Source organism: Nasonia vitripennis, chromosome 4 (assembly GCF_009193385.2).
Source record: "Nasonia vitripennis strain AsymCx chromosome 4, Nvit_psr_1.1, whole genome shotgun sequence".
NCBI lineage: Eukaryota > Metazoa > Arthropoda > Insecta > Hymenoptera > Pteromalidae > Nasonia > Nasonia vitripennis.
This window is the reverse complement of record NC_045760.1, coordinates 328,657-353,287: the sequence shown is the minus strand read 5'-3', so window position 1 is coordinate 353,287 and position 24,631 is coordinate 328,657. Positions and strand designations below refer to the sequence as shown.

At 54.5% G+C, this 24,631-nt stretch overlaps 3 protein-coding genes and 1 long non-coding RNA gene across 9 annotated transcripts in view; 1 reads left to right on the top strand and 3 right to left on the bottom strand.

Annotated features, from left to right (window-relative positions):
- Positions 1-13,380, bottom strand: part of LOC100123353 — a 40,701-nt gene extending 27,321 nt beyond the window's left edge. For both annotated transcript variants that reach the window (XM_031928576.1, XM_031928578.1), the window contains exons 1-2: positions 13,172-13,380; positions 921-980 (exon numbers count right to left, since the gene is read on the bottom strand). The gene's annotated coding sequence lies outside the window, so the exon portion shown is untranslated. The remainder of the gene's footprint in view (positions 1-920; positions 981-13,171) is intronic.
- LOC100123381 overlaps positions 1-23,020 on the top strand; it is a 44,488-nt gene extending 21,468 nt beyond the window's left edge. The window contains exons 1-4 of one of the 5 annotated variants that reach the window (XM_008213401.3): positions 20,404-20,905; positions 21,358-21,944; positions 22,042-22,349; positions 22,423-23,020. In XM_008213401.3, the coding sequence (XP_008211623.1) occupies positions 21,390-21,944; positions 22,042-22,349; positions 22,423-22,870 (1,311 nt within the window). In that variant the 5' untranslated portion in view covers positions 20,404-20,905; positions 21,358-21,389 and the 3' untranslated portion in view covers positions 22,871-23,020. The other 4 variants (XM_016985253.2, XM_008213398.3, XM_032599891.1 and 1 more) reach the window with 4 other exon arrangements.
- LOC116738588 (putative RNA-binding protein Luc7-like 2) lies at positions 14,826-16,588 on the bottom strand. Its single transcript, XM_032599900.1, has 4 exons — positions 16,276-16,588; positions 15,764-16,075; positions 15,278-15,692; positions 14,826-15,207 (listed from the first exon to the last, which is right to left on the bottom strand). Exons 1-4 carry the CDS (start codon positions 16,328-16,330, stop codon positions 14,946-14,948), a joined length of 1,044 nt encoding a protein of 347 aa, XP_032455791.1. The 5' UTR covers positions 16,331-16,588; the 3' UTR covers positions 14,826-14,945.
- On the bottom strand, positions 17,050-18,373 carry LOC103316967. Its single transcript, XR_004227412.1, has 3 exons — positions 18,282-18,373; positions 17,929-18,187; positions 17,050-17,124 (listed from the first exon to the last, which is right to left on the bottom strand). It is a non-coding gene; the product is annotated as an uncharacterized LOC103316967 (long non-coding RNA).
- Positions 23,021-24,631: the final 1,611 nt, after the last annotated feature.

Below are 24,631 nucleotides of genomic sequence, written 5' to 3'. Positions count from 1 at the left end.
CCTGCAGGCCTATACCTGGAGAGGATTTATCGCGGATCAGCACGCCCCGAAGAGACGCTTCTATTTTTGAGAAAAAATTGACGCTTTGAAATATTATCCCGGAAAGCAATTTAACGGAAAAGTGACTGGGTATTTATCAGGAAAGTTCCGATGCTCCTTTCAAAAGTTTAGAAAGTCGATCCGCCGTAGCTGTAAGCGGTGTTTCTCATGAGTTTAGCTTTTTGGCGGCACAGCCGCGCTAATTGTCCACTGTGTCACCGTCTCTGGTTCGCTAAATGGCCGTTATTTAATCAATTGGAGGTATAGCGACGCGACGCCGTTTCGTACGTATATTGACAGATAATTAAATCGGTCGAGTGGGTCTAACGCATTTGATTCCGCAGCATTCTATTTCGGACTGATATTGTTTAACAGCAATGCCATCGACATAATTTGCGGAATTGCAAGTAGGCGAAACTCGAAACTTTTCCAATAAGAATAAGCGCAAAAAAGAGTATCCCCTTTCGGAGCGTGGGATGCAGGTGAAATATTAAAATCGCCGGCGCATAAATCAACAATAAAATCACTCGCACGCTGAGGCGGGGATAGCAATCTTCTTGAAATAACGCCCTCAAAGGAGGAAAAAATACAGCGCCTAATCGGCTTCCGTCGGCAAGATGGATCGCTCGGCTGCAGTGCAGGAGGCTTCCCCTCGCGAAAGACGCGCAACTCTCGTGCATAATGCCGCTGTAGCTAATTAGTTACCGCGAGCAGCTTCATCTTCAGCGAGCACATGTCCCCGGAGGCGGCGCTCGCTGTGCGCGGCATTTTTCATCGCTGATGAGACTGATGGACCGATTAAGGAGCGCTAGTACCGGCTTGCATAGCGAGAAGCGAGAGAAGAGTTAGTTTCATCTCATGAATTTTCCGCGATCGCTTACCTCGAATTACGAGCGTTTCCACGGTCTTCGGTGATGTTCCGGGAGTTTGCGGCGCCGGATCTGAAAAAGACAAGAGGACGGTGAAATGAGTTGTTGATTAAAAATTCCCGGGCAGCCGATATCGATCAAAGCGATGACCTGCCTTAGACGCGTGAAATTGGGGACGTTGACCCTGCAGCATCGCAGAGGACCCGCGGCAATCACCCGACCTTCGGATTCGCTCCTGTTCGAACGCGCCGAAATCTTCAAGTTCGTGTCACTTTTAGTCTCGGGGCTGAAGGAGACACCCGCGCGCAGCGACATCAGTTGGCATGAAGGTCGGGCGCGAGGGAGCGCGACGGACCTTCGATCTCCAAGTTCGCGCGAGATATAGACGCGTTGTTTGCCAGACTAAGCGAAAAGGGAGAGAGGAAGCTCCGCTCATGAGCAGCGAAAACTTTACTGATATCGCGGACACTTGGTCATCATTTTTCTTCGCTGCCTGATCGTGTATTCGCAACATCGCTACGCGAGACTATCGAGACCACGTCCGCGCAGGCTGTCGGATTAATTTCGTTCTGAATTTATTAATTTGAATTATTCCACGTTTAATTGGCGGAAAGTCAAAATTCGATACGGCGAACAAAGCAATCCACGCAGGTGCGATTAAAAAATTCAAGCTGGAAAATTAAGGGCCAGCGGCGTTAGCTCAGCGAAGTGCAATTCTCGCCAGGTTACGTTTCCTTCTTCCTTCTCGAGCCACTCGAGAGCTGGCCATGTATTTTTAAACCCATTCAGCCGTTACACAATGCAGGGCCGTTGCGCAACGCGAAAACGGTTCTTTCAATTAGAAGACGCCTCGGAGGAGGAAGGACGGGCTGTTCGCACCTTCGCAGTAACAGCCACGAGATTTTCTCGCTACATCGCGACGACACCCGCAAAGTCAAGCACGGCGTAATTCGCGCGCAACAATGAGGCTCTTTCGGCGGAGGAGAGGCTGAACATGGCTCTGAGTATAACTATCCGCCTGAGCCGTTTCGCCTCGTTGATTAAAACGCGAGAGCGTCTCGGGTTGACGAACTCTTTTGCTTTGCCCTCGGCCGGCGGAGAAAGAGAGCAAGTAATTAAAAGACTCGCCCGGACTTTCGAGTACAGTATTGTAAGCATATGCGGCAGATAGTGCCCGTATTCGCGAAAATTGAAAAGTTGGGCGAACGTTCGGGGCTGGAGACGACCTCTGAAAAGCCGCCGGATAAAAGTCTCCTCGGAAACGGTTTACACAAGCTCGCGGTTAACAATAGACAGAAGACTCTTCTCGCGGAATAGGGAGGAGGAGGAGGAGAAGAAGAAGAAGAAGAAACGAGTTTCAACTCGGGCTGAATTATTTATCCACTCCGGAGCTCGATCCGGATCCACGCACGCTCACGGGGAGAGCAGGTACAGCTTGAGAGAGCAGTGCAGCTCGCTAAAAGCCCCTGATGCGCGCTCGAGAGCGGAAATGTGGGTCAGGCTGTATCGGGGTCAACGCGGGCACGTAGCGCTTGCGCGCAACCCCATGGCACAGATATCTATATCTCCATGGTTTTGCCCGGTATAGACCCGACGGCGGTGGCGGCTTTTCGGAGAATAACCGCGCTGCTGCTGCTTGCTGCTGCACATCGCCCGTTTACTCGACGCTCGGATTATGACTGCGATGACGGAGCCATTCTCTCCGGGGATTACGTCGCCTTTTCACTCTCTCTCTCTCTCTCTCCCGGCAGAAAAATCTGATTTGGAGCTGCTCGATTATTGATTCGGAGGCAATAAGGCAATAAGGGAAGCGATTTATCCGCCCCCCCCCCCCTGTCTCGATCGCGCCGTCGGATACGCACTCGAGTTATGGAAACGAGGTTTTTATTGAAATTCAAATTCGCGGATTCCATTGTCGTCCTGAATTTATCATGCGGCCTCGTCGCCGGGCTAATGATATTTGTACTCCGCATGGCTACACGACCACCTTCCTCAAAACTAAACGTCGGCAGTCGGAAATCATCGCGCGCTGCATTCCTCGACGAAGAGCGACTAGTGAGACAGCGGCATATCGCCCGCAGGAATTCCAGATTGAAACTTATGAGAATCGCCGCGCGCGCTGCGACATTCCTCCGCCTTCTCGCTCTGCTTTGAGTTATTTCTGCCCCACACAGAGAGCCCGAGTCGATTTACACTTGAAAGAGAGGCCGGGGATTCGAAAACATATGACACTGATTCCGGGAGCGAAGCCGAGTGGGTATGTAGTATCCAGACCGGGCTGTACCAAAACTCGACGCCACTCATCTCGCGCGCGCGCGGTAAATCGATTAAAAGAGCGTCCCTCGTCCCGGGCTGTCTTTGCTCGGCCTTCGGAACGGGACACAGTAGACAGCGAGATTAGCGCAGATTGGAAATTACTCGAGGGGAATCAGCGCGAGAGTCGGGAAAAGGAGCGAAGATGTAATTATGCAGGCGGGCGCACGACCTTCATTTGAATTTCGTCCCGCTGATGTACGCCTTTAATTTCGTTGAACCCGGCGATTTGATTGCGGGAATTATTTCGCCGCCACTGATGCCATTATGGGCCGCATTACAATGAGCTTACGCACGCGGAGGTGTACCTATATTCTAAAAGCGCGCTTTTTGTCGCGCAGCGTGATTATTCATCCGTATGCAAATTGGAAAAAATGTGGAAACGAAATTCCGAGCAGCGGAGGCTTGCTTTCGTTCGAATAAAATCGAATCGCGCGCGTGCATCGCCAGGCGCAGTTACGCTAGTAGATCTCCCTGGCTCGAGCTTGCGGGCTGCGCCTTCGACTTCGAAAGCTCGCTGCTGCTGGAATATTCAGGCGAGCCGCGCTACTGGCTCTTCTCGTGAAAGCTTTCTCTTCGTCTATATCCTTTCCAACTGCGGCCGGGGGATTTTAATGAAATATTCCAAGCACCGCAATAATTCAGGCGGCATTAAGTGCAGAGACCGAGCCCTGTGCGTGCGAACAGCTGACCACCGCGCAATGCCCCGCTCACGGAGCCACACGGCTATATAAGTGGATACACTGGGAGAAACTCGAGCCACCGCCGCAGCAGTGCCGCAAGCTCGAGACGACATTTAAGACGCGCGCTGCACATGCCCCCGCAGCTGTGCGGCCAGTTTTCCTCTGGGCCGACGTACTATAGCTCCCGTAACTTTGCTCTACCCACCTCAGCGGCAAGTTGTACAGCAGTAGCGCATCGGGGAGCTTTGAGAGAACTGGCCGGCGCACTGACTTATTCAAAAGTTGTAATGGCTGCAGCGCGGCCGATAGCTTTCTCTCTTGCGGATTATTCCCGCTGACGCGCTGCGTGCGTCCAACGAGCGGCCCCTTTGAGTCGCCGTCCACCTCCCCGCGTCCCAATTTCGCGGGGATTTTTCGGGAATGAAGGCTCCCGAGGGAGTCGAGGAGACAACGTAATTAGGTGGGTCGCATGCGATACACACATGCGCACACGGACGAGCCTCCTTCGCCGGCGGAATCGCGCGCTTCAAAGCCAACTCTTGCGTGTTGACGCAGCCGCGAGATCGAGCTATTACGAAAATTGACTGGCTCGATTAGAGGACGACGAGTTCCCAGAAGTCGACGAGTGCTGCGCTCTCGAATGCCGGACCGAATTCAGCCGAGAATAAATAATCTAAATTGACTTGAAACGTCAGAAAAGTCGCTGTTTAAAAACCCCGCGCGAAAAACACTTTTATCTCGAGCGAGTTTGCCGAACAAGCGCGGCTTGATTTCTCATTCAATTTGCCGGCGAGTGTATCCTTTCCCCGAACTCGTTCCGTCCGATGAGTTTTGACATCGAATATCGCGACGCAGAATAAATTTCGCTCGAACAAAGTGTCGGAGTTGTCAACAATGCGAAATTTTGTTTCAATTTTCAAGTTCTTCGAGGGCAGCGGGACAGGGATAGGTAAGGTCGAGGGGCAGCACAGTGGAATCGGGCTTTCACCTGTCCGTGAAATCGGAGTCCCTGAAGTAATTTGAATTCAACGGAGCGCCGCGCGTGTGTGTGTGTGCGCGCGCGCGCGCGAGTTTAGATATGCTGCAGTCGAAATAAAGCTCTCCGAAGGTCAAAGTTGGTATCCTCATCGGTCCCCGGGCTAATTTGAATGTATATTCTCGCGCGCGGCTATTTAAAATCGTCATCTAAAAACATGTGCCGCGCGCGTCAGAATCGGCGTAAACAAGGAAAAATGAGCCCGACTTCAAAAGCTCGCAGCTCGTCAAAACGAAAACAACTGCCGCCCCAAAAAAAATGCAGTCGCAAACTCACTCGATGCCTCGCTGGGCAGAGGCCGCGCGCGGGGGAAGAGAGGGAGAAAAAGGAATATACCTGCCGAGATCCAAGGGAGCCTTGTTACGCCTTTGTCGCAAAGCGGAGGAATTCCTTCCCGTATAGCTAGGTACTGCGTCGTCTGACGTGCGCACACACGCACACACGCGCGCAGAGGAAGCAGGGAGAGGACGCGTGATTCAGAGTCTCGGAGAGACGTCGCAGCAAGGGCGAATTTTTCCTTGTGTGTGTGTGCGCGTGCTTTCGTTTATTTTACGACTTCCGGCTTCAATGTCGCGCTGCCGAGGAGCATACATATGGAGAGCCGTGCAGGAATACGTGGTCGGAACCAGGTCGACTTTTGTCGGATCAGAAATTCGTTTTAAATTTAAATAAGCGTTCCGTGAGAGGAATAGCGTGAGGATTTTTCGAATTCTTCGCGAGTCCACTTTCGCAGATCCACTCAGTAGCGCTGTTAGTAAATTGTCGCTCGACGCGCGGTCCTCTCGGGGTACACACGCAGCTTCGCGCCGAAGAAGCCCAAGAAACTCGCGGAAGTCCATTAAACGCCCTCGGCTTCGGTGTGTATACACTATTGTACAGTAGCAGCAGCTGCGCCTGTATCTATCGGGCCGATGTTTTACGACGGAGCGAGAGAGACGTATAGGAAGCTGCAGCGGCCGCGAGAGTGTCGAAATTGCCGGGCGGCTACGTGCGTAGGAATTTCTCCTTCGAGCGTAATTTACGAGCCGCGACCACTGCTGCTGCACTGATTGTGGCGGGGGTGAATCGAAGAAAGGCAGTAAACTCGCGTAACTTGGCGTCTGCCTCCTCGAGTAGGTAATTAGAGAGAGAGAGAGAGAGAGAGAGAGAGAGAGAGAGAGAGAGAGAGAACTGTCAAGCCGAGAAAACAAGGCTTTTCGCGGCTTCTTCCCCGCGCTACGGCTGTCCCGAATACTCTTCTCAGACGGGATTTGCGCAAAATCCACTTGATCAACTCGAGCACCCGCAGATTTTCCGAAGCCCGTTTCGGCTCCGCGAAAGTTTGGACGAGATCTGCCGCGCTCACGCGCGATAATTGCGGCGAGCGGCGGCGGTCATCGATAATAGAGCACAGCCGGTAATCGATAGCGCTGCAGTGACGCTGCTCGGACAGCTCCGAGCTGCACGCGGACTAATTTCCCATATGCCTGACATGATGCCCGACATGACGCCTGATAATGCGCTGCAGCCGCATAATTGTCGCTTTGATTAGCGCAGTTATCGCTAGCAATGGCCGCTGTGATTAGGCTACTCGGATCATCGGATCGCTGCTTCTTGCGCGGCAACCATATCGAGCCTTGTGATCACCTCGTTATTCTAGATGGCTCTGGTATTTTTTATGCTAACGTTCGAGCGCAGTAATCGACGAAACCAAAACCGCAGCGGCGCTGCGCAAATTTCACTAATCGCCGGCAGACACTCGCATGTGCAGACTCGACCCCTGCATCTGATGATCGAATCTCCCGCTCGTCGCTTCGCTTCGAAATAAAAGAGGCAGCTTACTCGAGCGACGCAAACGGCTTGCGTAAAGGGCTGAAGCGCAGCGGAGTGGCTTTTGGAATAACGTTACGTCGCGATTTTAATTTTAATGGAATTCTCCGCCGATGGTAGGCTACGGGCTATTTTCCACTCGCGAGTGACGCATGCCGGCGGCGGGATTAATTTTCGAGCGACAAATTGCGCTTTCTCATTGCAATCGTTATCAAAGACGCCGCTGCGGGCGGAACTGGGTAAGGGGGTGACCCAGAGCAGGCCGGGGAAAAAGTGCGCGGAAAACGCGGTTCGCCCGCTCATATCCGCTAAAGTGTTTAACGTAGAAACGCTGTCAGTGTCGAGAGACTGCGGCAGCCGTGCGCGTTGAAATCGATCTCGCGGCTCAGTTATGGCTCCCGAGATGAAATGAGAAACTCGCTGCGCGGCGGCGGCGGTTTTCAAGGACCGCAAATGCGCGGGAGAGCGATTTCATCGATGGCTCCGTTGTCTAAAATTCTAGCTGGCCGAATAAATATTTGGAACGCGTATGGGTGGATCATGGCTATTGCGCTCTCCCGCGATCCAGTCCAAGGTAATGAGCGCATTTTTGAGGGAACGCGGCTCTGATACGGCTGAGAGGAATTTTCGATGCGAGTAAACAGAAGCATAAAACTTTATCCGCCACCGATCGCGACATCATCGGCGTCGTTGCGCGCTCGTTTTAATCAAGCGTCGCAGTTGAATGCATTCCAATTTTCCGAATCAGCCGCGCGGCGCAGCCAGAGCTCTTTATGCAAATTATCAATAACCGCGCTAATTGCATTCGATAAAGCGATTACGTTCGCGCGCTGTTTGTCAAAGCGTGCGGCTGCGAACTGTTGCGCTTTTAATTAAAGCGCGCGCCCTTGTCACGACTATGCTCGAATGAGCGCCGCGGGGCCGCAGATAACATATTTTATTAACGCGGGGCGCAATGCTCCTGCGATTCTTCGGCGCGTAAACGTGTATGGCATTATATGCCCGCGCGTTCTATTATGACATCGGAAGGTCGGGCGACAGGCAGGTCACGTGGGGCATCATTAGCCGAGTCATTGATGCTACGCAGAGAGCTCCTCGCGTGCCGCGCAGCGCTACGCCATATCCATTCATAAGCGCGGCCTCACAAAGGCGCCATAATTTATCCTTATCCGCTGATAAAGCCGATTGGCGCCGCGCACGACGTTCCATATGTTACACTATGCGCACACTTATGGGCTTATTGTCTCGCGACGAAGCCTCTCGAACTCGAACGTCGCCCGGTTATTGATTGATTTACGGCTGCGCATTGTGCTCGGGCTGTTTTCGACGTCCCCGCAAGGAAAGCACACGAGTGCGATCCCTTTCCGTCCAACACGGCAATTAATCGGCTGTCTACCTTGCATCTCTCGACCTTGTTTACCTTTCCGACGCAAGAGCACAATAAAATAATTCGAATTCCGCAGTCCGCCGCATGAGCATAAAAGCGTAAAAAAGAGTGCCCCTGCACTGCCTGGCGGAAGTGCGATACGTCCAAAGTTGGACCATCGCGGAAATAGACGGGGTCTAAACGATGATTATCGAGTTATCGAGAGTGCGTATTCAGCGGATTTCTCCGGCGGAATGGGGCACGTATACTTGAATACGATTTCGCGCTCGATGGAGTGCGCTCGAGGAACGTTATTGTAAAAGTTGGCCAACTTTCGCGAGATTATTAAATATTCCGCGCTTATCTTCTAATTTATCGCTCGCACCATATACGTGCGAGGGGGGATTTATGAATATTTCAACGGAACTATCAACCTCCACCGTGTAACAGCTTCCTGCAATATTAGCATAATAATCGTCGCTCTCCGCTGTGCTGACATTCCGGCGTACGCGTCGTAAAACTGCAAAGTTTTGATAAACAAAGGTGCGCCCGGATTCCTCGGAACTTTTTCGCAGCAGCCTGGCTCGAGTCCAACTGCACGAGCTTAAAGCCCATCTGTATACTGCAACAGCGACGCGTCGGAACAACACAAAAGAGCTGAACGCTGCGGCGCGCGCGCGCGCGCTAATTCGCCGGGCAAAATCTCGCGGACAAAAAGGAAGAGCGATCCGTCGAGCTTTTAACGCGGGAACGATCTACTGCATTGATCGAGGGGTTGGCCCCTGCACCGAGGAAACAAAATTAATTCAAACGTCGTTACTCAGTGCAGCGGCTGCTTTTTCGAACGAAATCGACGGAGCAAAACAGCGAGATCGAGCTGAAAATCTTGGAAATTCGTCCCCGCCGCCGAATAATTGGAAGGAAGGAAGAATAAGGGGCAAACGACGCTCCTCGACTCCCGTCCTTCATTGAGATTCAATGTCGATAATTGCTGGGACGTCGGCCGTCATTTCGCCCGCTGGATTATACGAGTGCGCGCAGTGTCGCGCGCGAATTTACGCGCAAATGCAATTTCCCCGATAAGACGAGCGAACCTTCTTTCTCCCGGGGGAATGGATTGCTTTCAGCTGCAGGGAGTATGCTTTTTACGCGCAAGGAAAAACAAATAGATTGGCTGCAAAAAAGTTCGCTTCGCGCCAAGTTCCGAGCTCTCATTGTTATATATTTACTGTATAATGTACTGCGTGCCTCGTGGAAAAGTTGCGCGGCGAGGTCCGCACTCTGGAGATGAAACAATTTTCGCACGCGCTTCTGAGTACGTCCCCAGAGACGCTGTTTAGAATTGATTCAATCTTTACGCAGGGACGATGGCGAGATCATTTTTTAGAGACGCGTGGGCTGCACTGCGGGCAGTGAAACTTTGGTTATTCAAATAAAGAATTTACGACTGCGCTGCGTCAAAGCCAACGCGGAGCATGAATAAATTTCAGAGCACACGGCAACGTATATTATTTCTTTATTGCGCTATAAATTATTCGACTTGGCCCTAGTGCCGCACTCGTATTAATTCGAATTTCGCGTTAGTTTGTTCTTTAGCAATCCAGTATTTTCGCCGCGCACGCTTGCTCTTCGTTGCGCTTTCCTATGAACTCTGAGAGCACAATATTTTTATATTATAATCATGCTTACGCTGGCGCTGCTACGCTCTATTTATGCATGCATATCGTCACGTTGCCTGGCTATTTTTATGTCTGCACGAGAAAAGCTGGATTATGAAAAATAAACGCGGTGTACCGCACTAATAATAACCTTTCGTGTCGCTGAATTTCGCGATTATTTTCAATGCATGCCCTCCGAGACATGAATTTCGCCCCAGCATTTATCGCGTCCGCCAATCTCCCTTTTAGCGGCTATAAAAATTTTTATTCGCCCAAAAATGCCCGAAATAGTTGCTCCCTATCGTAAAACCAAGGTCCGAGTACGCGCGCCCTTTTTTTAGCAAAGTACGCGGAACACTGTCATCCGCAGTATAGGAAGGTATGCAGCGGATGTACGGGCCATAAAGCATCGCTCGCGCGGTGGCAGAGAAGAGTTTCTCGCGCACGCAAGATTCGAATATCTGCCGGGGGAGAAGTCGGGCTTTTCGAAGGCTCCTCGTTAAAAAAGTCCTTATCGAAACTTTGATTGGGTTCCGCGGAGTTTATGCGGGTCCTTTCTTTCAGCAGGCAACGCTGTTAACTGTATCGAATCTCTCCAGATATACAGATGGTAGCCTCTATTCATTCAGCCCTTATTGTATCGATTAACGTGATCTTGTAAACAATGGATTTCGCTTTGTAATTTGCTTACGACCCGAGCAATCACGAGTCAATGGATTTAATTATTGACGATCCCTACAAGTTGCCAGTATAAGTGTCAGTAATACGCGAATATTATTTGGAGAATTCATTGACGCATGTGCGGATTACAAAGTCATAAAGTGCCATCTATATTTTTAACTTCGCTTCTCTCGCGAGCGAGGCGGCATGCAACGTGAAAAGCTGTCGATCACAATAAAATGCTGAAATGGAATACGTTATATAATAAGCACATCGTAAATAAAAAAAAATGCTGATGGATGCTGCGCAAAATATTTTCATTCCAGCAATATCGCAGTCAAATAAAATACGATCCCGCGGACAATATATAGGATATCTACGAAGCGCGCATAATGTACGTCAATGCAAAAATTTGCATTTCCGCGTACATAGAGCGTGCGTATACGCTGTAGCGGCGCGTAAATGAATCGGTAGTTTTGTCACGTTTTCTTGCCACACGTTTTCTTGTCTTAATTTCATCGGGACACGTTTCGCTCTCGATCGGCCGCCAACAAACTGCGGCAAGAAAGCCGATTTGAATGGGCAGCGTGATGGACATCGATATTGTCCGAGGGATTAGCCCGGTCGCGGCTTATCGTTTATTCATCGTTTATTCCTTCGCGCGCAAACATTAATCGTCGTCGGCGATTACGCGCGCGGCTATAAACGTTATCGCCGGAGCGTATAAAACTGAATTCCGAGGTGACACGCGGAGCGCGAGTTTCATCGTTTTAGCGCAACGCCGTCGTGTGCCTTGGAAAATCGAAGCCGTCATCCGCAAGACATCGTGTAGAGAGGATATTATCTCGGGACGCTTTCCATAATGATTTATCGTACAGGCCGACCTGTTTTCCTTTCCGTCCAATGTGTCAAAAACCGCTGGCAGTAAATAAGGGCTCCCTCATTGGCATAATTACAGAGGCGGAATAACGCGCAGTCACGCGTCCCTTGGCTCGAGGCGCGAAAGCTCCTCGCGATATAAAATTCAAGGCGTAAACACCCGCTGACACGGAAGCCTCTTTTGCAATGCCGATCTCGCTTGATTAATTCTTCGCGAGTCTTCCGAGCATCTGTCAGACTGCCGAATGTCACGTGGCTCGATCGCTTCTCTCCCAGGGCTGCTATTATTCATTTGATCGACTCATTACAGCCGACATCTTTTTCCAGCTCTACTCGGCCTCGGAAAAGCGCGAAACCAGAGGAGACTGCGCGTTATGCAAATTCTCGAAACGCTGCTGCTTATGGCAGAGATCGCGCGCGCTTTAATTAAACGCGCACACGCAGCGACAAGCTTGAGGCTTCAAAAGCGCTGGATTTTGTCCGAGCTTTCCGCTCCCACTTTACAAAGTGAATTTCATAACAACCAGCCGCTTACGGAGCTCGCGTTAACGAAATGGAATACTTTTCCACATAATTAAAGCCAGTTTGAACAAACTTGAAGAATCCGAGAATTCTCGGAGAAAGTCGAGTATTCCGTCGCTTCTTCCCCGATATATATTTAAGACTTCCGCAAACGCTCCCCGGGAGATTCCGATATTGAACAATTTGTAACTTGCCGCGAACTCCTCGAAACGAAGTGAATAACGCTTCTGGCCTTCCGATGAAGAAAGAAGCAAAAACTCCCGCCTTCGCTCTCGATTTCCAGTGCAAACATACGTCGGTTCTGCGTCTGCCCGGCGAGGCCGATGAAATTTAATCGGAGCCAAAAGAGCCCGCAGAGTCCCGTCGTGGCTGGGCGCTAGAGCCTCGAACTCGCCCATTAGACCGCGGGAGTGACGGGCAGTATCTCGCGGATCGTTTTAATAACTTTCACCCGCATCGCCGTAGCTGCAGCCGGACTTGTCGCGCGGGTTATCGAATTTAACGTTCAGCCACGTGGCGGCCTTCGTCCGTGGTATCTTGTATAGACTGGGGATATTAATGGCTTCCAAAGTCAACGATACTTTACGTCGCGTAATTGCGATGAAGGAAAGTGTCAAGTCGCTGAATGGAAGAGGCGTGTCATCATTTCGTTGACCTTTCGCGCTCGCGACGCAACGTATGCGCGCACGTGCCGCCAGCGTTTCAGCGGCTTCGCATGAGAGCGAGACATGCGTGCGGGCATTACGAAGGCGAGTAATGGAGAATTGGCAAAAATTAAGAAGCGCGGAACGACGCTACGCGAGCACACGCCGGGGCAAGAGAGAAGTCGATGTGCCACGAGGCGCAGTGTATTATTTTTAAAAAACTTTATATGCGCTTTTACTCACCTTGATGGCTCCGAGTTTACGCGAATGCGAGACAGGGGCTGATTTTTAATTAACCATCCTCGCGCGCGAGTCCAAACGGCTGAAGTAAGTAAGTAGTAAGTGCTCGGCTATGGCGAGACCCACGAGAGGCCGCAACTGTAAGGAACACCCCTTTCGCTTTCTGACATACGAATGGGTCTATACAGGAGAGCCCTTGGGCAGTAGAAATAATATCACTCGTCGGACTGGCATGTGCGGAAACACGGACCGACGACATTGGAATTTTTAATTTAAAAAAATCATCCACCAGCGCGAGCGCGCGCGCACCGAAGGACGCAGTTAACGACGCGGTGTAAATATCAATTATCCCCGGCGGGCATAATTGATTGAACGGCGCAATTTTGGCATACGCTATCTACGCACTGTCAAGCCCGATAAACTCGGGGCTGGCCGTAATTATCAGACACGTACCTGCGAGTCGTCCGAGGAAGCCTCTGCTGGGGCAGCGCTCAGCGCTCGAGCATCGCGGATCCAGCCTACTCGTGCGGCACAACAGGAAGCTCACTCTGAAAAATCGTCGTCGAGCGCAGCGAGAAGAGAGGCAGAGAGCGCGCGCTCGCGCGTACCAATACAGGCGGTTGCGTTGCGCCCCGGCGCCGCGAGTCGACTGCGCGGCTCGTCGTCGGCAGAAGCTTTCTCTCCCTCCTCGGCGCGAGCGCGACGCCGGCGCCAAGCCCTCCACGTGGTGCGCGCCGCCGGCGCGGACGAGATGCAACCGCCGCGAGCCGAGCCATCGATCCGCTGGCGACACACGCGCGTACGGCTCGTGCGGTACTTGCCTTTTTGCCTAGCTCTTTGCTTTTTTATTTTACGGGTTGCCTTGGCTCGCTAAATTTGCCGAGATTGGGGCTCGGGAGCGGGGAGTTCCTGCAGCCTCGGAGTGCAGATGAAATTTTTGGAAGAATGTCCGCACCCATCTACTTTCTTTTACGCTTCGATCTCCCGGAATGTGACGATAAACTCCCGGTGGTACGACGCGGGATATCCAGTGTTTTTACTCTTCGTCGCAGGAGTAAAGCCGATTGTTTGCAGCCGGTGGAAACAAATTTTTAGCGCGAAACGATGCACCGACTATTAAGTATAAGATAAAGGCTCGCTCGAATTTAATAATCTAAGACAGCTCTCGCAGATTGAATTATACGCCATCTCGCTCTGTCTATTTTAATGGAATACGCTTCAGACGAGAGTGAGCGAGAGAGCTGGAAACGTAGAAGCGAAGCACTCCGCACCCGGCAGAGATAATAAAAACAAAGAGACGATGGCGAGCACCGAATTTCGCAGTTATCTTGGAAAAATTGCAGCCACTAATCGATGCGTCACGGCTGTTATAACGCAAGTCAGTCTCGATTTCAGTACATCTCCGCGAGGGTTCACGCTCGCGTTCTAAGGTCAGCAGCGCCACACAAGCCCGCGATTACGTATTTATGCGCAATTTACGAGGGTTGTTTTCGGCGCCCGTATATTCCCCGGCGCGCGATAAGCCCGCGATCGCTCGAAATTATGCACGCGCGCGTACGTAAGTACGTTGCAGCCATATTGTCGAGACGGATGGTTATCGCGTGGGCGGAGCGGAATATGGGGTAATAATAATTCCAAGTCCGGAGAGCTCTCGACTAATCCCCCCTTCTCTTCCTCTCCATAATTAACTTTTCTCAGGCCGTTACTGCCCGAGTCGTGTAGCCCTACGCCGACACTCGACATCGCACGCGGCCTTCCTTGTTTTCTCTCTACCCCGCCGCTCCGGCCCAGCCGCGCTCTCGCGCACACGCGGAATCGACTGCTTCCTCATTCGGCTGCTTCCAATTAAGACTATCGAATCAGCCTGTGAAGATTTTCCGTTTTTCCCGGGGACGCGCAGCCAACGAAAATAGCGGCCGTCGGGACAATTGAATTTGGTATTGGGATCGATGCTTGGGGCTCTTTTGGAGGCATTCGATTCGAGACCGATCAACGTTTATACGTGCGGAGGCGAGCCAACGGTTCAAAAGCACCTCGGAGTTCGCTGCCCATCAACGGCGCTTATCAGCGACGGACACCGAGATCCCGAATGAAAACAAGAAGCGAGTTACGAAGCAAAGGTGTATTCACAAAATGAGGTACAAGTCACTGTCGCACGAACAAACAGGCTTCACGGACGCACGTAATTTGCGGCTGGGCAGCATCGGAGCACGGGGAATTTCGGGAGTCACTTATTCTTCTCGCTCCCGTCCTCGTCCTCGTCCTCGTCCTCGTCGGATGCGCCGTCCTCGTCGGCGCGCTTCTTCTCCTCGTTGCTGTTCTGGCTGTCGGAGTTGAGGGTCGACTTGGCGCTCTTGCCGTCCTCGTTGTCGTCCTCGTTGCGCCCGCCCGACGACTCCTTGCCGTTCTCGTCCATCTCGTCCTGCTCGGGCTCCTGCTCGGGCTTGATCTGCTTGGCGCGGAGCTCCGCCTCCGGCTTCTCGGAGTGGCTGCGTCGGAAAGGAGCTTTCTTTGGGAGAGCTCGGAGCGGAATGAGAGTCGAACGAGCCGAATAGTCACCTGCGGCCCGAGCGCTTCCTGCCGTGCCTGCGCTTGCTGCGGCTCCTGCTGCGGCTCTTGCCGGAGCGCCGCTTGTGCCTGCTGCCGGACCTGCTGCGCTGCTTCCTCGAGCGCTGCTGCCCGCGCTCGCCGACCGCCGCGCCGACCGCCGCGCCCTCGTCGTCGGGCTTGCCGTCGGCCTGCGAGTCGCTCGGCTCCGGGCGGCGCTGCCTGCGGTTCTGCCGGCGATCGGCCCTGGCCTCGCTGCCCTCGGGGCCGTTCCGCGGCGGAGCGCGACCGCGAGCCGGCTCCGGGGTCTGGAAGAGCTCCGAGGACACGCGCAGCAGCTTGCCCTTGCTGTCCCTGGGCGTCAGGTAGCCCGACTGCAGGCCGAAGGCCAGGGCCTCGCAGATGTAGCGCATGGCCTTCTGCACGCCTGCGCAGCGATTGCCCCCGATCAGTCCGAGGCCCGACGGCTCCGGCGACGAGCCCGCGCTGCACACTTACCGATCTTGAGCGGCATCTCGCTAGCCTGGCCCCCCTGGCCCGACTTCCTGAGCTTGGCCTTGGCGAGGCGGCCCGACCTGGCCGGCGCCGGGTTGCGCGGCTCGTCGTACTCCTCGTCGCTCAGCTCCTCCGCGATCCCGTCCATCTCCGCGTCGTCCAGCATCTCGCGGCGCCTGCTGCCGTTGTCTCGGCGCGCGGAGCCCCGGCCGGCGCTCTCGGACACCGGCGTCAGGTCCTGCTCGCACTCCTCGCCGCACAACTGGCCCATGAACTTGAAGAGCGGCCGGACCTCCTGCGCGCGCTTGCGACGCCCTGCGGTTTTCGTCATCAACAGTGTTTGCCGGACTTGGAAGAGATTACGCGGCGCTCGGCTGGCTCTTGAAAATTTCAGAAGCCCGTGCCGACCATGCACCGATGAAAAATTCACCGGCCAATCGAATCGATGGACCGGCAGCGCGCGCGAGGCAAAACGTCGATGGGCGCGTTTCAAACGCAGAGAGAAAGAGACTCACTAGTCTTGTCGCGGTTCCTCGTGGCGTTCTCGCGGGGCCGCTTCGTGGGGGCCATGGTCTCTGCTGCGGAGGCGCCGACAAACTTTCCGGTGATTTTCAGGGGGATCGCGGTGAGAGACTGCCTCTGGAGGACACGACGGCGAGCGGCAATTTGGCGGTTTGGCGAAGCGTGTGTGCGTGCGTGCGTGCGTGCGTGCGTGCGTGCGTGCGTGCGTCTCCGCGACTGAAACAAGTGTGATCGCGGGGAGGAAGAGAGCGACCGCGACGTTCGGCTTTTCGCGGCGCTTTTGTTTCTTCTTCGCCGGCCAGCTTCCGGCGGCTTCGATCGCGAACGTCGCGCGGGCATCGGAACAAAGTACCCGGGAATAAAATTGTTCAAGGGCAGCCGCGCAGTTAAAGACTTGAAGCGAATTTATTTCCTCCACGAAACAAGCGCGCAAAGTACAGGGAAAATCGGATAAAAAGTAAATTCTCTCGAAAAATCGCCAGCCAAGTTGGGGGAGGGGAGGGGGGGGGGATCACTCGGGGCCGCGGGTGTCCGGGGCCGAGCTCGGCCGAGCGGCGCTCGCGGCGGGCAGCGTCGTCGGCCTCTTCTCGACTTCGCTCGCGCTCAGCGTCTCGTGATGACGGGCACTCCTGGAGGGACTGCCGCTGCACGGAGTCCCATCGCCTCGGGAGCCTCTCGAGCTGCGGATAAGCGAAGCTCGCGTTATATACGGGGTTCGACGCACGACTTGGACGTGGTCCGCTTTTTACTCTTTTGCTCGTCCGAGGCTCGCTTCGAGTTTACTCACTGCTCATTCGGCATCGGAGGCAAAGAGAAGAGAAATAAACTGCCGCGGCGCTGCGCTGCAGTAAAACGGAATTTCCTCTCGGTTTAGGAGCGATGCTATCGCTATGTATTTCTCGTTTTCTTCGCGATAAATAAAAAGCGAATCTGTACTCGGAGCTCGCGTCATTTCATTTCTTGGAAGGACAATTTCACGATAGCCGCGATGCAGTCGCCGTTACGGCGACGTTATTGAGTTGTTTCGATGTTATTTCTAGAGTGCGCGCCTCGCTAAGATTTCTCTCGAGGAAACTGCAGACTTTCTCTTCGCAGCCCGTTTGATTTCGCGCTGCGCGCGCAAGGGAAGTTGCAAAATTATTAGCCGAGTTCTCTGATTATGCGCGCGTCAAACTGTGCGCAAAGTCGTGGAAATTTTATCGCGTTACGCGAGCTTTTCATTTTAAGACACTCCCACTGGTCCTACTCGCGTCGGCGACGAGAAGCTTTTAAACCCGCGGTGAATTACCGCGGCGCGCTGCAACTTCTCTTTCCCCCGCCCCCGGGCCGTGATTGCCTTTTTCCCCGTTTTTTCAAGCTCCCCTTGATCGAGCGGATTACATTTTTTCCGCGACTGATAAGCCGCGCGGCGAGTAACGCGATCATAATTGATTTGCGCGCACTAGCTCGGCCGGCCTTGTTTTTTCCCCCGGCACGCGCGCGCGCCCTTTTACGAGCGAAAGTCTTGATGCCAAAAGTTCTGCATACTTTTCCTCGTAAAAAGCGCGCGCTTATTGTCTTTACGGCCGGCGAACTTTGCGGCGTTCCGCGCAAACAGCGGAGATCCGAGCTCGACTAAAGAGTGGAAAAGTTTATCGCCGACTAACGTCTTCCTCTCTAGGGCGACGGCCCCGCTCGGCCGCTTTCTCGCCTGCCGCTTCCGCCTGCTCTCGTCGCCCTGCCCCGCGATCGACTTCCTCCCGCCGCTCCTGCTCCCGCGCCGGCGCTGCCGCTTCCTGGCGGCGGGCTTGACGAGGATGCAGGAGACGCGCAGCAGCTTGCCCTCGCGATCCGCCGGCACGAGGTAACCCCTCTCCAGCGCGAAGGACAGGGCTTTCTGGACGTAGCGCTTCGCGCGGCGCTTACCTGCGAACGCCAGTGTCGCAGTGATATTTGTGATGCGCCCGCTAGATTCGGGCATTAGCGACTCGAAGACGAAAGTTTGTCAAATCCGTCGGACCTTCGCTGATGCCGGCCCTCGTGTACCGGTTGATCCTCTGCAGCAGCGCCCGGTCCCGGCCGCTGCCCGAGGAATCCCTCGCCGGAGCCGCCTCCTCCCCTGAGCTTGCAGCTGCTCCTCGAGCCACTCGGTCCCAGGAGAAGGGCGTCGGGGGCCGGAAGCGTCGCCGGCTCGTTATCCTGCGCGACGGGTACTTTCCAAGCTTCTTGCTCCGCGCGATCGAGCGCGGTTGTGAAACGTAGTTGGGCCTGGCGAAGCGCACCGTCGCCGCTCGGTGCTTACTCGCCTCGATGGCCGCGAGGTTCCCTGCAATCGACCAAATACTTGCGATCGATGAAAATCGAAAATCCCACGCGGACGCGGTACGCACCGAGGAAGCGGTAGACCCACTCCTCGACGTTGGGGCCGTTCTTCCTTCCGTATCGAGCGGGCTTTTTGCGACGCGGTGCCATTTTTCGGCTGATCGAGTGATTCACGCGCTGTATATATACTCGTCGTCCCGACTCCCTTTGGGTTATCTCGTCCGAGGTGAAGTTCGCCGCGGACGTGCTCGCGACAACTGCAAGTTGTAAAGATAGATTGCCCAGAGCACGTAGGGCAGTGCCGCCGGTATTTTTACAGCGCACGCGTCGTGCTGCTCATTATACCGCTTCGATTTCGCACCGATCCCTCCTAATTCCGTCGTGTACGTGCAGCGAGTCGGGACAGTCTCGTAACCGAGATCCGAGATCACGGGGAGCTCGCTGAGCCGGAACGCCGTCGGCCGGCGAATCGCATTCAATGAGAATGGACGTGCGGTCCGTCGCATGCGATAAATAGAAACGAAATCGATTTTCATCACGCCGACGCTCGCACTCGTCGCGGCGGCACTTTTACGCGCGCCTCCTATGCTTATACATGCTTATACGCTCCGGGAGCGAGTATATTCTTTCAATATCATCCCCTCGTAAAGCGACACCCTCCCCTCCCAGCCCGGCTGCAGAGGCGGAAGCGAGATAAAAAAGGGAGCGGAGGAAGAATCGGATCCCATCTTCCGTCTCGCGCGTTTTATCTCTCTCTCTCTCTCTCTCTCAAAGGAGCCGAAAGCCTTGCCCGCGGGCACCTTCCGTATCATTTTATTCCCTCTTCTAGCTGAGACGCTTTACGAGCAGGCCGCAGAGCTCCTTTATTTCACGGCTACGCAGTCTCTACGTTCCATCTGTCTGCTCGCGACAGGCGCGAGAAAAAGCGACTGCAGCGAGCAAATGCATGGGGAAAATGCGACTTTCCTTCCGCTGAATCGCGTGCCGATTCCATCCGATTACACGCGTTCGTAAGACGCAGCTGCCTGATTCTGATTTATCGCGCGCGCGCGCGCGCGCCGAGGGAAGCCTCGGGGCTCTTATCCAATCGCTCGGATTGCGCCTCGCGGGTATACCCCGTCGCGATTTTCCGCTAAAAACTCGGGCCAGCAACGGCTAATTGAAATAGCCGCCGCTGACGGTCGGCTCTCGAGTGAATCGTCTTATTTTCTCAAACTCGAATGAACCGCGAGCTCCCGGAGAAGCATTATATTTTCGCGTCACGTGGATTTCCCGGAGCTCCGGCGCGTTTGGCAAACTTGCGTAATTGTTCCGTCAAGAAAGAATGGCCGCGCGCTCTCGACTTGACGAACGGTACGGCCGAAAGTTTGCGATGGAAAAGTTGCGGCTCAAAGTTGAAATGGAATACCGCATAGCGAGCAGCTGCAGCCATCGCGTTCTTCTGTCACTTGTGACATCGGCGCAATTAGAGTGGGCGAAAAAGGCCGTGCTCGCCGTGGCGGCTCCGACAAAGTGCATTACACCGGCGGCAAGTGCGCATAAGCTTCGCGAGCGAAGGGTCTCGTATCCTCCTGCAATATAGCCGGTATAGCTGCGCAAAACGAGGCTCTCTCCTCTGTGCAGCAGCAGTACGTATAGGTGGGTGTTCCGGCGGAGCCGAATGGAAAATCAGGAGCGATAATGGAGCGCAATTTCTAATAGGCGCAAGCGCGCTCGACGCTGCACTCCGCTGCCCCCAGGCTCCGAGCGAATTTCATTACTCGGACGGGCGAGTCGAGACGCGCGCGGCTGTGCGCATAATATTATATACACTCCGCGAGCCCGCTTTGAAATGTCACGCGGCCCGCTAAATTGCATTTCCGGCTCAGTGGCGCAAAGGTTCCCGAAGCTATGCAATCCGAGCGAGTTAATCGGGCTCTTTGGAAAGCAGCTGCGCACCTGTTTCAGCCTGGAACCTGTCTCGTAATGTTGTCGGAACGAGTTTATCTCTTGATGGCACCGCACTAGCGCCGCGCGTCGAGGTGCACAGGGAGATGAATCACACTGCATACACACCCAGCAGATCGGTATACGTAGAGTTATAGCGAGCGGAGCGGAGTGGGGGGCCCGCAGTCACGAGGCTACAGCAGTCGACCCCGACCGCTGAAAGTGCCTATACGCAACGCGCTGCAATAACACAGAAGCAGTTTATAGAACCGGGTGCAGTGGTTGCTCGCGTAGTTGCAGCGCGAATCTCTGGCGTACCTAACCGTGCGGCGAGAGGGAAATACTTTCTCGACGCGAGTGCGCGACGCAGTTTGCATTCGCCGAGTTCCTCGTCAGGTTGGTACGAGTGGGGCGAAAAATTCGCTACAGGCGCGTCAAGTTGGCACCAACAATTGGCGCTCAAAAGCGCTCTGTACGACTGTTGAATATTTTGAAACTGCCTGCACTCTAGTCTCTACGCGAAAAAAAAAACAGCCGTTTCTGCTGTAGAACGCGGCTGTTTTAGCGAGTGTCACCACAGTAGCGACTCTTCAGTAAAAACAGCGAGTGGCCACTGGTAGTTTTGGCAGCTCTCGGCGAGCTGTCTCTATCTCGAGGATATTTAGGTTATGTATCACCTATTAAACCACCAAAAATCTTAAGAAAATAGTTCTTTTAACGAGTGGCCACTCGCTAAAACTACCGTGTTTTACAGTAGAAACGGCTGTGTTTTTTTTGTCAGTGTACGCCGATGGCGCAATCGAGTGCTCGCAGTACAAATAGAAGATAAGCTGTGAAAATTCTTCGAGTTTCAGCACTCGTCGCGCAGCTGCTGCATAGCATGGCCAGTCCCAAGGCAGCGAGGAGGAAGCAGGCCATGGCCATCAGTCCCGAGGACGTGAAACTCATCGTGGGCCGGGCCATCGGCGGACCCGCCGACATCCTGGACTACCAGCTCCGAGGCTTCTCCGACCTGCAGACCGGCTTCTCGGGCTCGCACCAGCGGCTCGAAATCACCATCAAACGGCAGCCCAAGCCGGAGGACGACTTCGTCACGGAGAAGCTCGGCTTCTTCGCCAAGCTCGCCCCGACCGGTCCCCCCCTCCTCCTGGCCGCCCTCGCCGTGCTCGAGGTCCGCAAGAAGGAGATGGAGTTCTTCGAGCAAATAGCCCCGCGGCTCTACAGCTACGCCCCCGGGACGGGCTCGTTCGCGCCGCGCTGCTACCTGGCGAAGGAGGACGTGATCGTGCTGGAGGACCTCGGGGCCAAGGGCTTCGCCGTCGTCGACGATAACGGCATCCTCTTGGCCGAGGAGCGGCTGAAGGCGGCGGCTCGGGCGCAGGCCAGGCTCCACGCGGCCTCCTACGTCACCGAGAGCATCCTCATCAAGGAGCAGGTGCGCGCGCGCGCGCGCCGAGCCCAGGCCCCTCGATGTGTCGCGACAATGCGATAATGCGATAATGCGGTAATAACGCTGCGCTCTTTTTCTGCAGGGCAAGACCTTCAGGGACCTGGCCCCGACAGCTTGCCAGGAGAGGGTCTTGGACAAGACGGCCGAACAGCTGGACCTCTCGAAGCTCCTGATCGTCGAGTGGCTCGCGCGAACCGTCGCCGGGAGGAACGAGCCCGCGGCGGAGTGCGCCGAGCTGCTGGCCGGCAGCTTGGACGGGGTCTTCGACTGGCTGTACTTCGAGAACGGGAAGAACCTCGTCATCTGCCACGGAGACACCTGGTCCTTCAACATGATGTTCGACGAGTCCGAGCCGCCCAAGTGTCGGCTCGTGGACTTCCAGCTGACCAGGTTCGTCGCCTGTACGCATATACCTATATCGGTTCGATTACGGAACTACGCGACTGAACCGCCCGCCCCACAGGTACGCCCCCCGAGCCTTCGACCTGGCGCAGATGATCTACTTCACGACGACCGGCGAGACGCGCGCCAAGTACGAGGACTCGGCCGTCGAGGCCTACCACCTGGAGTTCTGCGAGACCCTCCGCAAGAACGGCTTCGAGCCGATCTCGACGCTGGCCGAGCTGCAGGCCGAGTACGAGGAGGCGAGACTCGCGGCACTCTTCGCCGCGGCCATCTACTACCCCTCCCTCATGCTCAGCAAGGAGGTCCACGAGTCGTTCGCCTCGCCGGACGACCTGTACACCGAGTTCGTCTACAGGTCGAGCAACGAGGCGGTCTACGCTCTGATGGAGCGCGACGAGACCTACGAACAGAGGCTGAGCGAGCTCGCCCTGGAGCTGCTCGCGCACTGCAAGAAGCTGGACGCCGAGCTGAAGGATCGGGAGGCGAGACCGAAGGCAGGGGCCTAGGATGGGGCTCATCCAAGTTGAGCTTTCAGTTCTGGAGCTTCTCATCCTGACTGCTGCGACAAGAATACTCCCGTTTCTACAACGACATTGCATTTGTATCCAGAAGACTGAGCGTCGGTACTTGGTCGAATAAAGCTATATTTTATTACATCGCTTGCTCCATTCATTTCGCCCCTCGGCGTACACGGCGAGGGTTAAATCTCGTGGACGTAAGAGTCGTCTCGGTCGAGCGGCGGTATATAAATCCCGTCGCTAAAGGCCCTTATCTCTCGGCGACAATGGCGAGAGCGCGAGACGTCCGATTTTTTCCGGCCGATTGGTCTTAGCGCCGGCCCGAGCGACGAGTTTATCGGCGGCCGAATTTTCCCTGGATTATTTACCGTTACATACCGCGGCTGCTCGGTAATTCCGATTCGGGGAGGGCTCTCCTTCTCTCGCGGTTCCGAGTTAAATTACGGCCGCGGGAGCGGCGCACGGGACTGATCTATGGAGCAATATGCGCGTAGGCCGGGGCTTCCCGCCGATGTATTGGCGGTTTCGACATTTTATTCGAGCTCCGTAACCCGCTTTCCAGCCGCCAGCCGACTAAACAAAGAAAGAGAGCACTCGGCGCTGGCTAAATGACTGATGGAAGCGTTTAATTAAGTGCGATTAACGGCACGAGGAGAGGACGTCGGATTATGCGATGTAAAAAGCGCTGCCGGATTACGTCCGAGGCTGCTCGGGAGGGAGGGGATCGCGCACTGATCGATTTCGCAGAGCTTTTTTATCCGCGACGTCTCGAGTTGTTTTTTCATAATCGCGGCACGACGATAAAGCAGATTTGCATTTCGAGCGTGTCTACGAGTCCGCCGCAATTTAGGCCCTGCGCACGGTTCGTCTTTTACGAGCGCGACTCCCTGTATACATCGCCGTGCGTGCATCGATTGACTACGGGCGCAGAGGGCAGTAAAAATTTACGCTCATCGTTATACCCGCGCGTATACACCTCCCCAGATGCAAGATTTTTTGCGCGCAGATAGACTCCGGACAATGCAGCTTTATAGCGCGCGGACGAGCTTTTCGGGAATCCCCGCGGCGAGATAACCGTAATCCTTGGCATCGATCCGGGAAACGGCGCGAGGGGCGCTTACCTAGATAACGGAATTCTCGCAATGCTTTGTTGCTTCAGAATTATTTTTAATAACGAACGTTCTTATTATGCCGCTTCGTCTCAGGTCGGAGCCATAAGGGGAGCGCGCAATGCGCAGGGGTCAGAGAAATTCTATTATTTTCCGTCTCTCGTCGAGGGGAGGAGCGGTTTCCATTATTAGCAAGGATCCGCGTGTTTTCTTTCTCTCGCTCAGGTGTGTACATGCGATAAGCAAGCCGAAAACGAAAACGAACCAAGTCCAGCTAGTTTCGCTGGCAGCGCATTTAGAGAGAGGGCAATGAGGTTGGGGGGGGGGGGGTAATTACAGGCCGCAATCGTAAAAAAAAGAGAAGCGCCTCTCGCGTATCTCTTCATTCGCTCTTCCAATTAGACGCGACGCAGCCGAGATTTTTCGCGGCTGAGAGAGCGAGGATATCTCGTTTCTCCGTCCGGTCGCCGCTGCAACGGCGTCTTTTACGATTGCGCCGCGCGGGATGAAGCGGCTGGCGTCCCGTGGAAATTGCCGTTTTATTCAAAGCAGCCGACGAGTGCCGCGTAAGGGAAATGTGGCCCGATTCGGATTCTCCCGCGCTGGCGCAGGGACGTGCTTCGCGCGCGAAAGAGGCGGA